The sequence below is a fragment of the Magallana gigas genome, chromosome 3 (assembly GCF_963853765.1).
Source record: "Magallana gigas chromosome 3, xbMagGiga1.1, whole genome shotgun sequence".
NCBI lineage: Eukaryota > Metazoa > Mollusca > Bivalvia > Ostreida > Ostreidae > Magallana > Magallana gigas.
The window spans coordinates 9,790,700-9,804,892 of record NC_088855.1 but is presented as its reverse complement, the minus strand read 5'-3'; the positions used below and the strand labels follow the sequence as shown (position 1 = coordinate 9,804,892).

The 14,193-nt window shown below is 33.7% G+C and overlaps 2 protein-coding genes across 4 annotated transcripts; one reads left to right on the top strand and one right to left on the bottom strand.

Annotated features, from left to right (window-relative positions):
• Positions 1–499: 499 nt before the first annotated feature.
• On the bottom strand, positions 500–7,367 carry LOC105318258 (receptor-interacting serine/threonine-protein kinase 3). Of its 3 annotated transcripts, XM_011415267.3 has the most exons (11): positions 7,312–7,367; positions 6,698–6,876; positions 5,842–6,142; positions 5,280–5,493; positions 4,795–4,941; positions 4,590–4,687; positions 3,682–4,327; positions 2,799–2,997; positions 1,400–1,495; positions 1,037–1,257; positions 500–725 (listed from the first exon to the last, which is right to left on the bottom strand). In XM_011415267.3, exons 2-11 carry the CDS (start codon positions 6,856–6,858, stop codon positions 709–711), a joined length of 2,100 nt encoding a protein of 699 aa, XP_011413569.3. In that variant the 5' UTR covers positions 6,859–6,876; positions 7,312–7,367; the 3' UTR covers positions 500–708. The 3 variants fall into 3 exon arrangements, with proteins under 3 accessions (XP_011413569.3, XP_065934497.1, XP_065934498.1); XM_066078425.1 differs by lacking the exon at positions 7,312–7,367 and having other exon boundaries at positions 6,698–6,907; XM_066078426.1 differs by lacking the exon at positions 7,312–7,367 and having other exon boundaries at positions 1,037–1,254; positions 6,698–6,907.
• A 165-nt stretch (positions 7,368–7,532) lies between these two features.
• On the top strand, positions 7,533–12,725 carry LOC105318259 (nudC domain-containing protein 1). Its single transcript, XM_011415268.4, has 9 exons — positions 7,533–7,680; positions 8,726–8,877; positions 9,098–9,283; positions 9,563–9,752; positions 9,890–10,078; positions 10,348–10,552; positions 10,731–10,872; positions 11,164–11,292; positions 11,964–12,725. The coding sequence occupies exons 1-9, from the start codon at positions 7,551–7,553 to the stop codon at positions 12,411–12,413; spliced, it is 1,773 nt and encodes a 590-aa protein (XP_011413570.3). The 5' UTR covers positions 7,533–7,550; the 3' UTR covers positions 12,414–12,725.
• Positions 12,726–14,193: the final 1,468 nt, after the last annotated feature.

Genomic DNA, 14,193 nt, shown 5'->3' with positions numbered 1-14,193 from the left:
ACATCAGCCCAGCTGTTGTCAAGAATGACAGAGTTACTGCTCTTGCAATATGTTCTAATTATCACCTCATAATACTCAAAGAATGATTCCTTATTCCTTAAATAGTTTGCCTAGCAGATTGAGGATACTATGACCAAATTGGCGATTCTCGCTATTTTACATGAAAATGAATTCCTTGCTAACATGTCATTTATGTCTCTGATATCACTAAAAGATGAAAACACCAACTTCTTTGATATCGATCCTTCTGATAGTTTAAAAATTCCCATGGCTGAAAGACGTACAAATCTTGTCCACCTTATATTGTATGTATCATAAGTGCAAATTCGCTACACATGTATACACCTCAATAATAGTCTTTAACATCATAAACACCAGGTGATAATGTGTAAATTAATATATTACATTACAAAATTATACTAAGCAATTTTTAATGAAGAACTGGGTTCAAAAAAATAATTCATGGTACTCTATGATAAACAAAAAGATAACTGGTATGTCCATTTTGCATTAAAATTTATTTTTGGTATACACTATACATTAATAATTTTCCATGTATATGTATAAGATACTGGTTTTCAATGAAATCATAAACTTTAGTTTCAATCATCACAATCAAATCTTCCTTGGTTAATCTGGAAATGGTCAGTAACTGCTCTGAGACTCAGGGGAGAACTTTCAGGGTCTATAGGCAAGAACTTTCAATGGTCATTTTTTATCCGAATCTGTAAAATAAGAGATGTTGTAATCATTAAAAAAAATTGAGTATATAATCACTGATTTCAGTCTTTCAAATGCACTGGTCTGCATGTTTCTATGACCTAACCTTAAACCCTTTCTTTATAATATCTGAGAACCAAATGTTCAATTCCATAATGAAGCTAGCCTATAGGTAGCCATCTCTTAATTAAGATCAACAACTGATTCATTGAAAAAGAAATTATTTTAGAGAAAAAATTTGCACAATTTGCTTCTACAGAAAATTTCTCTATTCCATTACTCATTACTAAAGGGGAAAAACTGAATGTCGCTGTACCTTTTCTATGATATTTCAAGAAGTCATGGTTTTTATTAATTCTTGGTGCCTCTCTGCGACCCATATAAAAGTAATCATCCTCTTCATCACTGTCCATTGACATGTTGGGGGTTCGTCTTCCTAAACCCCTCATCATCCTCAGAGGATTACCCCCCATCATCTCATACGCCATCATCATGTCAGGATTATTCAGCATCTCCATTGGGTTAAACCTTCTACTGCTAAAAGATTTAAATTAAAGTTTGGTATCTCAGTTGTTTCATTCTAACCCAATATTGTTTACTGTGAATACACATATTAAACATTGCAATGTCTGTACTCTCTCTCTCTCTCTCTCTCTCTCTCTCTCTCTCTCTCGTTTACCTGCTACTTGGCCGTGTTACATATCCTCCACCTGGCAAAGGTAACTTCTGTTTTGCCGCAGCAAACACCTTCATCAACAACTCTTGATTTTCTGGTCTAAAATGGAGACATTTTATCATTTATTGCCGTGAAATCAATGTTTTATTCTCCGCATCCTGTAAATCAGGGTTTTTCCTGGCCTTATTGTTTTTAATCCATCTATTTTAAAACGTTCTCTCTAAACAAAATACTAGTACCGAACATGTGATGAATTTTAGCTACATGTATATTTGATCAGATGAGGAATTTAATTCATACTGTAGATTCCTTATTTTACTTGAAATGGTAATTCTACTTTTTTGTATCATATATTGAGGATATAAAATTGTGAACACTAAACTTTTATTAAGATTATGAATATGATTACAGTGTATCAAATATCTCACAACTTTCAACAGAAAAATAAAGTGAGATTTTAGTTTTGGTGTGGTATGCTTCTCACAATTTTATGCAGATATTAACTCCTCATATTTATTATATAAAAAGAAATCTACATTCACCTCTTAAAGGGACTTGGACACGATTTGAGATCAAAAATTTTATTTTTATTTTTTATGTATAAAATGGTTTACTGGTGCATTTTAAATGATTGGCTAAAATATTGAAGATTAAAGTCAAGTTACAAGTGAGATACAGAGGTAAAAATTGATTGTTATGTAAACAAAGCTCGAGTCTTATAGTTGTTTACAAAAAATGTAATGTAGAGAATTACTATTTTTTAGAAAAAATGACATGTAAAAAACAATTTAAACTAATTCAATATATTCATATATACTATTATCAACAAAAGAAAGATACATTTGATTGAAACTTACACCAATACAACACATATGTAAAAAATGACAATATTCGAGCTTTGTTTACAAAACAAAGAATTATGAACTCTGTATCTTGCTTATAACTTGATATTTGACTTTCAAATTTTGACAGAGCATTATAAACTTCTATATTTATCAGTATAAAAAGTGAAAATAGAAAAATAAAATTTGAAAATTTGAAGTCAAATCGTGTCCAAGTCCCTTTAATTACATGTATTTCTAATGCAATTTTCATTGAAATCTTACTGCTTGTTGTCACACAGTACTGTGAAATTGTTCATGGGCGACCAGTGTTCGTGGCTTTTGTGGGTAACCTTTGCACCCCCACACATGTACCGGTATGTACAAGCATTTGTTTAATATTTATTAAAATTATCCCTAACTTTCTACCAATGAAATTACGTACCCACAAACCAGGAAAAATTTGGCTCATAACATACCACTACCACGAATAAAACTGATTCCACAGTAAATCACTGACAAGAAATGGCGGATTTTGTGCACATAAATAAGGCAATAACTCACTTTTTCTAAGTACTTACTTCATCAGTTTATTCATAAGAGTATAGTCGGTACGCAGAAGGACTAAAAGAAGAATGGGGTCCTTAGCAAATTTGATGACCTCTGGGTCCAGCGTGGTCAGACTGAGGGGGTTGTTTCCGGCTGCCACATCAGGATTCATCATCAGAGATTCATACAGTCGGGGATTATCTAATGCTTTCTTCACTCTAGTGTAATTACCTGGCAAAGAATCAAGAAATGATATTGCAAATTTATATACTGTGGTTTGTTTAACATTCAAATTCATCAATTTTTCATGGATTTTGTGAAAATGCCCAGTGTAGAGGGAAGTTCGTACATCTGTGAACAATACAAATACAAAGTGATGCCAGGTTTCCAACTTCAATAAGCATTTGATTTTATTCATCCACTTCACAACAAAATTTGGTGCCCAACAAAAAATGATGAAACCACAGAATATACAAAAAATATCAGGTTTCAATATATGGCTCAAAAATATTATGTCTACAAGGATTTTGCATTGCAGCAGAGTTTTGAAAGTACCCGAATGATGAAATTGAACAATTGTGCAAGGTAATCCAAGTGACCTCTGAATGAAGAAAAAATGTCAACATTTCCCATTATACATCTGTGAAAGAAATATGTTTTTCACCCTGTGAAATTTTCTGAGTGAAAAATGATAATGTGTCAATGAAGATACCTTGGATATTTTCCCTTTTATCAATTTCACTTGTACATCTTTCCCAGGTATGTGTATTTTAATTAAAAATTGTCTAATTGTGACAGTACAATACTTGAGACAGACTATAAATTAATGAAGAAATACTAAAATAACCCTGTACAGGTAGAAAAAATACTAAAATACCCTGTCCAGGTATGTCTAGAAAATAAAGATCAACTGACTTTTATTTTTCAGCTCCGTAACATGTGGATGTTCACTGAAGGTTTTATCCACTCGTTTCCTTCTTTCTGTTCGAGAAGTTTCCACATTTCTTTGATTGTAATCTGACTTGCCATAATGACCTGATCTTGTTATACCCTCTAACTCATTAAGATGTGCTTGCTTCCAGCCCTGTGCTCTATCCTTAGCAATGCGTAGGTGAGTTCCACTGATATTCCCCCAGAAGTCATTTCCAGGGCATAAAATTTCCTTCTTGAACATTTCATCCTGATCTAAATACTCTTTTAATTTGTCATCATCATTCAAAATAGTTTTATATTTAAGGTCAAGGTTATTAAAAAAGTTTTTGCAATATTGAGTTCGAGCCATAAGTAAAGCTAGTGGATCTCGTAAAATTTTTCTAAATGTTTTTTCGGCATTTGTCATATCCGACTCCTTTTTGAATAATACAGTTTCTACTGTTTCAACATCTGTCTCCATGGCGACAGGCTGCTGGGAAACCTGAGAAGTTGACAGCTGTTGTGAATTTGGGGTCACATATGACCTTTGACCTGAATCCAGCTGTTTAGGAAGAGTAGTCGGAGAAGGTTCTGGAATGGTCAGGTGGTCAATGTGATTGGTGTAAATATGGATAAGGTCATTCGGAGGCTAAATAACAAAGAGGTCAAATTTAATCACTAATTAAATTTACATTTTGAGGCAGCAAAACAAATTTAAATACTCTGAAAGTTTTCTCCTAGAGAATCAAACATTTTAATGTGCCTATCACCAATGAATAGGCAACAGTGTACCAGAACAGATGATTTGTCATTTTGATCAGATTGTTTCTCATTTTATTATTGCTCAGAACAATCACTTCATTATTGTAAGTTAAAAAGATGATTGCTTCTTTCATATATGCTATACTTACATAAGACTCTTTTATTTCTCTTCGTACATCTTTCATTGCAGCAATGATGTCTTTTTTAAATTCTTTTTCAAACTCTCCCTCAATCTCTTTTTTCAATGCTTAAAAAGGTACCGGGTATTCATAAAAAATACATAATCTTGTCACAAGGAAAAATATGTCAATATAAGTCTATGAATATTAATGTATGTCTCAACTTCATGCTTACTACTAAACGATGGTCTCTGTGTTGGTTTCTGATGCCAACAACGGGTTATAATATTTGTCAGAAAGGGTGGACAAAACCTTGGAATGAGACTAAAATCAGGGCGCTGTCCACTCAGTACTGCCGATCGAATCAAGTCATCTCTAGCATCTAAAAAGTCAAAAGCAAGAAGTTATGATATAAGTCCTTTTTACTGTGAAGTTACTACAGTAAAACACGCTTATAATGAAGTGCCAGGGATGGGCGAGTTTACTTCATTATGAGCGTAATTCATTACATTCATCAAGTTTACAACATGTAATAGTGCCATGGGGAATGAAAAACACTTCGCTGAAAGTGTCAATTCTTTATAAGCGTGTTCACTATAACCTGTTTTACTGCACTTCACTTTGCAAGGATTTTTTGGGATTAAATTGCATGTCTTGAATTTTATATCAAACATGCACTATTTTTGATTTTACAAATCTGACTAGTACATGTTCACATACTCCCATAAGGGACTGCTCCTGTCAGAGTTTCCCAGACACAAATACCAAAGCTGTAGATGTCAAAGAATCGGTCTGCAGGTGTATTGATGTCAATCCACAGCTCGGGAGGTACATGCGATACCGTACAACGACGCTCACTTGAGTCCGCGATATCTGTCCGTCGAGTGGCCGTCATTGTCACAGTTTTCCATTCGGATAAACCAAAGTCAGATACCTGATGCAAAATATATACATGTATGTAAAGATCACAACAGTTTTCTATTTTCAAATTCTTTGTTTTAATTTTATTTCAAAAAACCGAATGTCAATTTCAAAGCACATTTTCATCTTTAAAAATTGTTTGTTTTCCCTCTCCTGAAGAATAAGTAGGCAACTCAATATATTATTAATCATTCATGTGATCAATCTCAATCTAAGAGTTTCCATTTTTTGTTGAAAATCAAGTTATTTTAGAAAATTTATTTCCTATTTGATTAAGGTGCATGCAACTTTGAAAAAAAAATGAATTTCCATTTTATCAAACTCAGTCAGGAGAGGGCAAACATTTTTTCCCATATCAAACCTTTGCATTCATAGCACCATCCAACAAAATATTGTCTGCTTTCAGATCTAGGTGAAGAATAGTTGGTTTATGGGAGTGAAGAAAATCCATGGCTGATGAGACCTGCATAAAAAATCTGACAAAGAGGGGAAACCGAGGGGTGAATTGTTTGCGGAAGTCAATGAGGCTCCCAAGGGGCATGTACTCCAAAATGAGGGAGTAGTTGTCCCTCTGCATGATGAGGCCATGAAGGTGAAGAATACCATCATGTTCACAAAACTCCATCAGTTTTTTGGCCTCTTCTAAAAGTACATCTAGGTGTCTGCAAAGAAGTAAGGAAGTCTTTGATAAAAACATGTTTCTTTTTTATTGTTGATGTTTAATTGAGGGTAGCTATAAGCAATATTCAGACCTAATAATTAATTAACAGATTTTGTTGTTTTACAAAATGTTAAATATTTTTGTCCATTCCATTCTGTTCATGTATTCATTTGTCTTAACTATTTTGTGACTTGACCATTGATGCAAACACGAAAAAAAACAAGTTAAAATATTATTGCATTTTTATATTCTCTCGATGAGGAATACTTATAATCTTTTTTTGTTAACATTTTTAAGCTGTAAAACTACATGACATTATGACACAAGAATGTTAAACTCAAAAGTCACTGCTTCAATCAAGGTGAAGGTTTGCTCGCATATTATACTGCATCATCTTCACTTTACATTCAAACTCGGCAAGTAACATTGACCTGATTGATGTAAACTACTGGTACATGCATTAAGCACCCACTAAATAAGATCCCTCTCCTTAACAAATGATCTATCTCACAAGCATGTTACTCTCCCTCCACCTATGACAATTATGAAGACTTACTTCTTTGGTAATTGCCCATTGTTTATTAAAGTTTTGACAGCTACATGGCCAAACTGTCGGTGCTTTCCTCTGTACACGGTCCCGTACCCGCCTCTTCCAATTGGAAGATCCTCCAGCTCTATTTCACCCTGGTTGACTATAGGAATTGTAACCTCTGACATGTTTCAATTCAAAAGCCCCTAGAAATTAAAATTAAATATTGATACCTTGTAATGGAAGCAAAAAAAAAATATATATATATATATATATATATAATTAATAATATTTATTTCAATTATGTGGAAGGATAAACTGAAAGTAGCATATACAGCTGGCATAAGAAGTGACATGCATATATTTTTGACAACAGATGTGTTGTTTCTATAACATCATTTATTCTAATTTACTTGGTTTTTCTTGATTATAAGTGAAAGATTTTGAAAAGGTGATAAAATATTTATTGGTACATTGAAAAAAAAATATTATTGCATTAAATTCTGATGGTTAACGTTATGGGTTAAGATTAGGGTTATCTTAAAGTTGGAGTGCAACTTAAATATCTGCTATAGTTTATCATTCAACAAGTTACACTATAGAACAAAAACAATTGACATGTAATATAAAATTAATCTTGCCTTGAGCTGAAATTGTGCTTACATATGGGAAATCCCCTTACCTATTTTTATAGATTAGTTTTATGTTAAGTTTTGTTCAAAACGAAAAAGGTATTTTAAAAATCTGAATATGTTTCAAAAAGAAAAACATAACATATCTGATTAAAAATTTAATAATTTAAGAAGTGAATATAAATAAAAGCTGTTTAAAAGCAGTTCACTTTTAAAACTTACGGACAGGTTTTTTCGCTTCGTAACATATGCCATTCCATATTTTTGATAAAATGGCTGACAAGCTGTGTGTTCGCCGTGAACTACTGGATCCTAACTTTGATGGATACAAGCTTAGTCTAGATCCTTTGCCTACGTATACATGCAAATTTGATAATGGTAGTAACACTTTTACTACAGTGTATGAATGTATTGTCATTTGTCAACACTGGTTCAAAATACTTAATTTGGTTTTAAATTTGCAGCTGATGTGAAAGTGAAAGTACAGACCATAAGACCATGTCTACACATTTAGAGACCATATTTACTTGTTCACTGGTTGACTGAATCTTAATTATTGTTGGGGTGTAAATGTAATGAAATAAATCATAATGTTTATCTCACTAATTATCATAAAGTGCTAAAGTCTGTCCCAAGTTATTGCTTCAATCACTTTTTGATGACTTTTAATTACAATGAATTTAACTGTCAATGGAGTACAATTCAAGTCGATAAAAAGGGGGAAAAATCCAAGATTTCTTCATCGATACATTATCCGTTTTTACCAGAGTAATTTCACAGGAACAAAAATAACATTGTGCAGAGATTTACAATTGAAAATGTTTACATCTTTCCTCCATTCAGAAGAACTCAGGAAACCTCAAACAGTTTTTTTAACATTAACATCCTGGGTACTTTCATGTCTTTTGCAATGCAATATCCCTGTAGACTTTCTATTTTTGGTTGTGTATTGAAACCTGAAGTGGTAGAGGGGGCGTTTCAAAACAGATAATCTTAACTTTTTTTTGCTCAAGATATTATGCAGTGAGGCCATGAGATAAGTTTTGGTCCAGTAATTAGAAGAAGAAATATTTGCATCATAAGTGTTCCACCAGATCCACCATAGATATCCAAAAAATATGCATTTTCATTATCGCAGTACTTTTAATACAGTACCGGTAATCCATTCAAGTCAACAGGTGGACAAATTTAAAAATAGCTTCATACACTAACTTGGTCTTTATTTTGTTTGGAGTTATTGAAAGGGGATGCAATAATATGTTGCACAGCCAAAGTGTGTTGAAAAAACAGATAGAGCCATTACTTTTTAAAATAATTTTGATGTGCAATGGTAAGCTTATGACTCTGATGAGGAAAGATATGGTGAAAAACAGTTACATTGTATAGGATTAGTATTTAGTATTTTCCTCTTTGGTTTTCACAGGTCTTGCCTTTACCTCACTGTCTCAGGATCAGTACTCCTACCACCATGCTAAACTCTTTGGTGTTCATAATCACTTGTACCAGGACCCTTGGAATACAGATAGTGTCTTCCTCACTGACAACTGTTGGGGAATTCTTCAAGCAGTATCAACAGCAAGTTATTCATTAATATGACTGATAAACCTATCTCCTCACCAGCAAGCTGAGCTTTATAATCTGATCAATCTGCTATCTATGTTTAAGTTTTTTATGGAAAAAATTTGTTCAAAGTACATGCATTTACTTGATTAAATAAGAATACTGGTACTTGCAAAAAGAATTGTAATAATTATGTATATTGTATTTACTGAAATATATTTTTTTTTCCCTGTAGGACACAAGTGTCTTTATTTCTGGACAAGTAGGAAACATACCAGATATGAACACACAGAGTGCAGTCCCTGAACGGTTGAATGCGTCCGTGCGTTTTGTGTCTGAGGACATGGCGGTGATTGGTGACGGCGCTGGGAGATTCCACCTGTACTGTACCGGAGACCGGAGTACTTCACATCAGTGGAAGGTCTCACATTATATCTGACTAGATACTTTCAATGATAAATTTTCACCAATAATAAATACATTTAAATGTATTTCGTTTGAAGATGATTTTATTGTTGAGACATGAAAATCTTTCAAACTAAGATTTGTCGGTAGCTTCCTCACTGATTTGCATTGTGTGTCAAGTGAACAATTCATGCATTTTGTAATCTTGGGAATTTTTAAGATATTTGATTTAATAGAAGGTACTGATATGTGTTTTATATCTACCAGTATATAAGTATTCATGGTCTCTTTGTAGGTTTTATTTTCTGATAGTCCTTTGGAGAACAGCACACCGTTTCTACTGGTAGACGCAGTGCTTCATAGTGTTGACAGTGGGTATAAACTGCATTGTTTGTGTGTCCATGTGTTAGATTGTGATGCTGAGCAGAAAGACAAATACCGGTCTACCCACATAACAGTGATTGAGTGGATAACTCTCAGCTCAGGTTTGTCTTGACATTAACAAACTTTGACTACTTGTATTGGTATAAACTTAAACTCGCAGAGCAGCTTGATTCCATTAGAATATATTTATTTAACTGATTGGTTAAATGATGAAATTACACGTGTTCTTCTACTCTAGGTGATAAAAACACTTGGGTGTTGGAGAGATCTAGAAGACTCTATGGTCGGCGGCCATTTGACTATGCGGCACTAACTAAAGATGGTTCTGCTTTAGTTGTTGCCGCAGAAGCTGGTTTTGTGTTTGATTTTGACTCACTGAAGCCTGTTAGAGAAGAGGAACCAATGGAAACTGCTTTAAATCAGCAAGGTTCATTTTGTCTTAAGATTGTGTAATATGAGAGAGAGAGAGAGAGAGAGAGAGAGAGAGAGAGAGAGAGAGAGAGAGAGAGAGAGAGAGAGAGAGAGGTGTCATGTTTAGGAAACATTATACTTTTGAAGTATGGTAACTTATTATAAATGGACTTCCATGCTAAAGTAAAAGCAAAAGTATTCTAGAGAAACGGATTGTTATAATGTTATGAAAATAAAGATTGTTCTCTTCCTCACTTGGATGTGTGATTTCGTACTATTGTACAGAGCCTGAGTATACATGGTCACAGAACACAGAGGAAGTAACGGCTCAGTTCACCTTACCCAGTGGTCTGACCAAAGCGGACGTTTACTACACACTGTCACACGACTATATTGACTTCGGAATAAAAAATGGTAAACATTTACTGAAAGGACAGCTCCATGCAGACGTAGAGGTGGAATCCAGCACATGGACAATACAAAACCAGAGGTAATCTTAGAGGTGGAGAGTAATGAAATTAGGAATAAGGATTTTCTCTTTTCAGAGATGATTTGCAATACTTATTGTGTTCTATTTCACAATTTTTCTTATGTAAAAAGATCTTGTATGTGAATTTTTATTTAGTGGGTGAACTGTACCTGTAAATTGCCATGTATTATTTATTCAGGGTAGAGTTGACTCTGAGTAAAGTAGAGGACCAGGTGTGGCCCCAGGTGGTTGTGGGAGACAATCGAGGGGAGATGACTATGGACCCTGCAGTGGTAGCTCAGATCCACGAACGACTGGCCGCCCTGACCTCAGACCAAATGGTGAGGGCCAGAGTACTTTCTGTAGTTTTACAGTACCATACACTTTTAATTCATTACTTTTTTCAATCCATTTTACACATTCTAAGGCACACTTTGGTTTTATTAATTGTCCCTGATAATTAATATCAGTTGACAAACGATTCTTCATGATACCTGTAGTACATGTATTGGCTTCATATTGTTGTGTACCTACTTTACAGTATATGCAGTTTCATCTTTTGTGTATGCTTATGGGAATTTACAAGTGTTTTATCTTTTATGTACATGTACCTTATTGTACAATTGATATAGAATCCAGATCCGGATGAGGGCAAGGAGAAACCATACAACTCCCAGCAGCTGGAGGAGTGTGACGTGTATCCGGAGGACAGCTCCGCACTGATGAGGTTTGATGGAGATACGCATAAAGTTACGCACAAGGTACGTATGTATATCTACAATACAACACAGTACATTAGTTAGTACATTACTCTTAATATATGTCTCAGTTTGTATCTTGACCCCATCAACTTTAATATGAGGTTTGATTGTTTTTTGTTTCGAGTCAATATTTAAAGCTCTTTGGATTAACTCTGTAAGTGCTTGTACTTTTTAAAAGTATGATTCAAGAAATTCACCAAAACACATTAATATATATATTCTCCAACAAGCAGATTTTATATATTTGTACTCCTTTGAGTATAGATAATTTCACATTAAGTTTGCTTACTACACTTTGAAATGGTTTCTTAAATCAGCAGAAAATTATGTAATTATGATAGATAACATGATGCATAAGAAGTATATATAAGTCAAATAGGCAAAAAATATGCAATTTTGAATAAACGATTGATCTTCAAAAATTTAACTCTGTAAATACATGTATGAACAAAAGATTGAGGGGATTCGAATTCATGATCTGCAGTTCATGAGCCCAGTACTTTAAACACTAACCTATGATGGTTTTTAACCACATCGATTGATGCAAACAGTTTCACAACAATTAAAATCAACATCTTGTAATGTTGTGTTAAAAGGATAAGTTTTGATGTAGTGAGGTACTTTGATATATACTTGCAATAGTCTCTCAAATTTTTTTTGCACCTTTTCAGACAAATACTGGAAGCAACCAGTTCCTGTTTTCTGTGTCTCTTTGCAAAGACAAACCCCCGGCACTCTGTTTGCGACATGATGTTGATGGCATATTATGGCAACCGGAAAACGAATGTAAAGAAGCCCAGTCTCCATGGCAACATGTTTCAACATTCAATGCCCTTGGATATGTTCAGGCATCAAAGCAAAATCGTAAATTCTCTGTTTGTGCCCCAGACTGTTCGTTTGCAGTAATTTGTGACATTTGGCGCCATGCTTATGTGTACAGGCAACCCGCAGCAATAGCATCACCCATCAGAAATCGTAAAGACGGGCGGCAAGTCAACACTATTGCAAAGCAACAAGTAGTTTCTTTAGAGTGTACAGACCATATTGTTGGAATTCAATCAACAGCACAGACTCTTTTTATTTTGACTGAATCTGTACTGCATGCAGTTCACATGAACTAGACATGCACATACAATTATTTCAATAAAAATTGAGAAAAATGCTCAGTTATTTCGTGTTAAGCTCTCAGTTGTGAGTTCTGCAGTTTATGTGTGTTGTGCAGAAATTTATTTTACATGCTTTTCTATTGTTACAAAAAAAAAACATCATAGCAAAACAGATACCAGAAACGAAGAATTTCTGCTGTACATATTTCATAGTTTTAAATTTGCATGAAAATAGCATAATCCATGTTCATGGTTTCAACCAACGCTGATTGGAATTTTGGGAAGAATTTAAGGTAACAGTGTTTTTTACCTACCCACCCAACCCAACCCCCCCCCCCCCAAAAAAATTAAATAAATTAAAAATCAGTTTTTGTCACAAAAGTTGATCCAACGTGAGATATACCGGTATACTTTACCAATTTCCATTTTGAGTAACTATTGAAGTTCTTCTGTCGTAATAATATTGCAACAATGCGCTTAATTTAATTGATTCACATAAGTTTTATAAAGGGTACCAGTATGATAGAATGTAGTCATTAAAAATGATAGAATATCTTCATGTATTTTCCTTTTGTGACTTGAAGACCCATTATTTCGTCTACAAACTCGAAACAATAAGCAGTGTAAAATTAACAATTTTTTATGGAGTGGAAATGTCGCGATATAATACAAATATTTAATTTTGCTATCAAACGCAAAAGATTGTCTGATGTGTTTTTAGTGTAAACACATTAAGCTAATTTTTATTCATTTCACGAATAAGTAATTTAAGCAAAATAAGGCCGGACTTAGACTTTTGCGAATTGAAACCGCGCGCGACTTTTAATTGCTAAAATTATAGTCACTATTTTAATTTCACATAGGGCGAGGGTACATAATTTGAGTTAACGTATGCTATTTTAATTAATGCACATTTAAGAGCCTTCAGATATATGTATTTTATTTAATACTCATCTAGCTTTTTTAGAAACCCACGTGAAAAATCCGTTAATTCTCCACTTTAACCGTAAAGCCTTAACGAATCTATTTACAAATCTTGATATCAAGGGTGTTGAAAAAAAAAACAAAAACCAAAAACAAACATACCATGCAATCAAAACCTAACATGTTAAAAAGCAGTCCTCTTCGTAATGCTAGATAAAAAATTATAGGATACCAATTTCATATTGTTTAACGGTTACTCAGAGCTGCCTTAAAAATAGTCGGTTGCAAAATCAGTAAGTTACATTTCAGCGTATATAAATCTAGAATGAAGGTTAAATAAAATCAGTAGTTATGTCTAAGATTATCGGTGGTTATAACACACACACACACTTAAAAAAACGTGTTTATCAGAGAAATGTCCCGTGCTATATTGCGGCGAGCATTTTTTAAAATGCGTGATAACGCAAAGTTTTTGCGTTTATCTACAGGAAAACCCCGTAAATATTTCGCGTCTATTTGCAATCGCTACATTCACGAAAGTTATACGCGTTAATCTTCGCACCAATTTAAAGGGACTTGGACACAATTTTAGATCAATTTTTTTTCTTAATTTGTGTAAAAAATGGTTTACTTGCTCATTTTGAATGATTGACCAAAATTTGAATGTTAGAAGTCAAGTTTTAAGAGAGATACAGAGGTTAAAAGTGATTGTTATGTAAACAAAACTCGAGTCTTATATATTTGTTTACAAATAATGTAAAGTGTGTAATTACCATTACCAATTACCAAATGACTCATGGCAAACCAGGTAAACTGATTCAAAGTGTTCATAGATAATATGATAAACAGAAAAAAGCAATATTTGATAGAG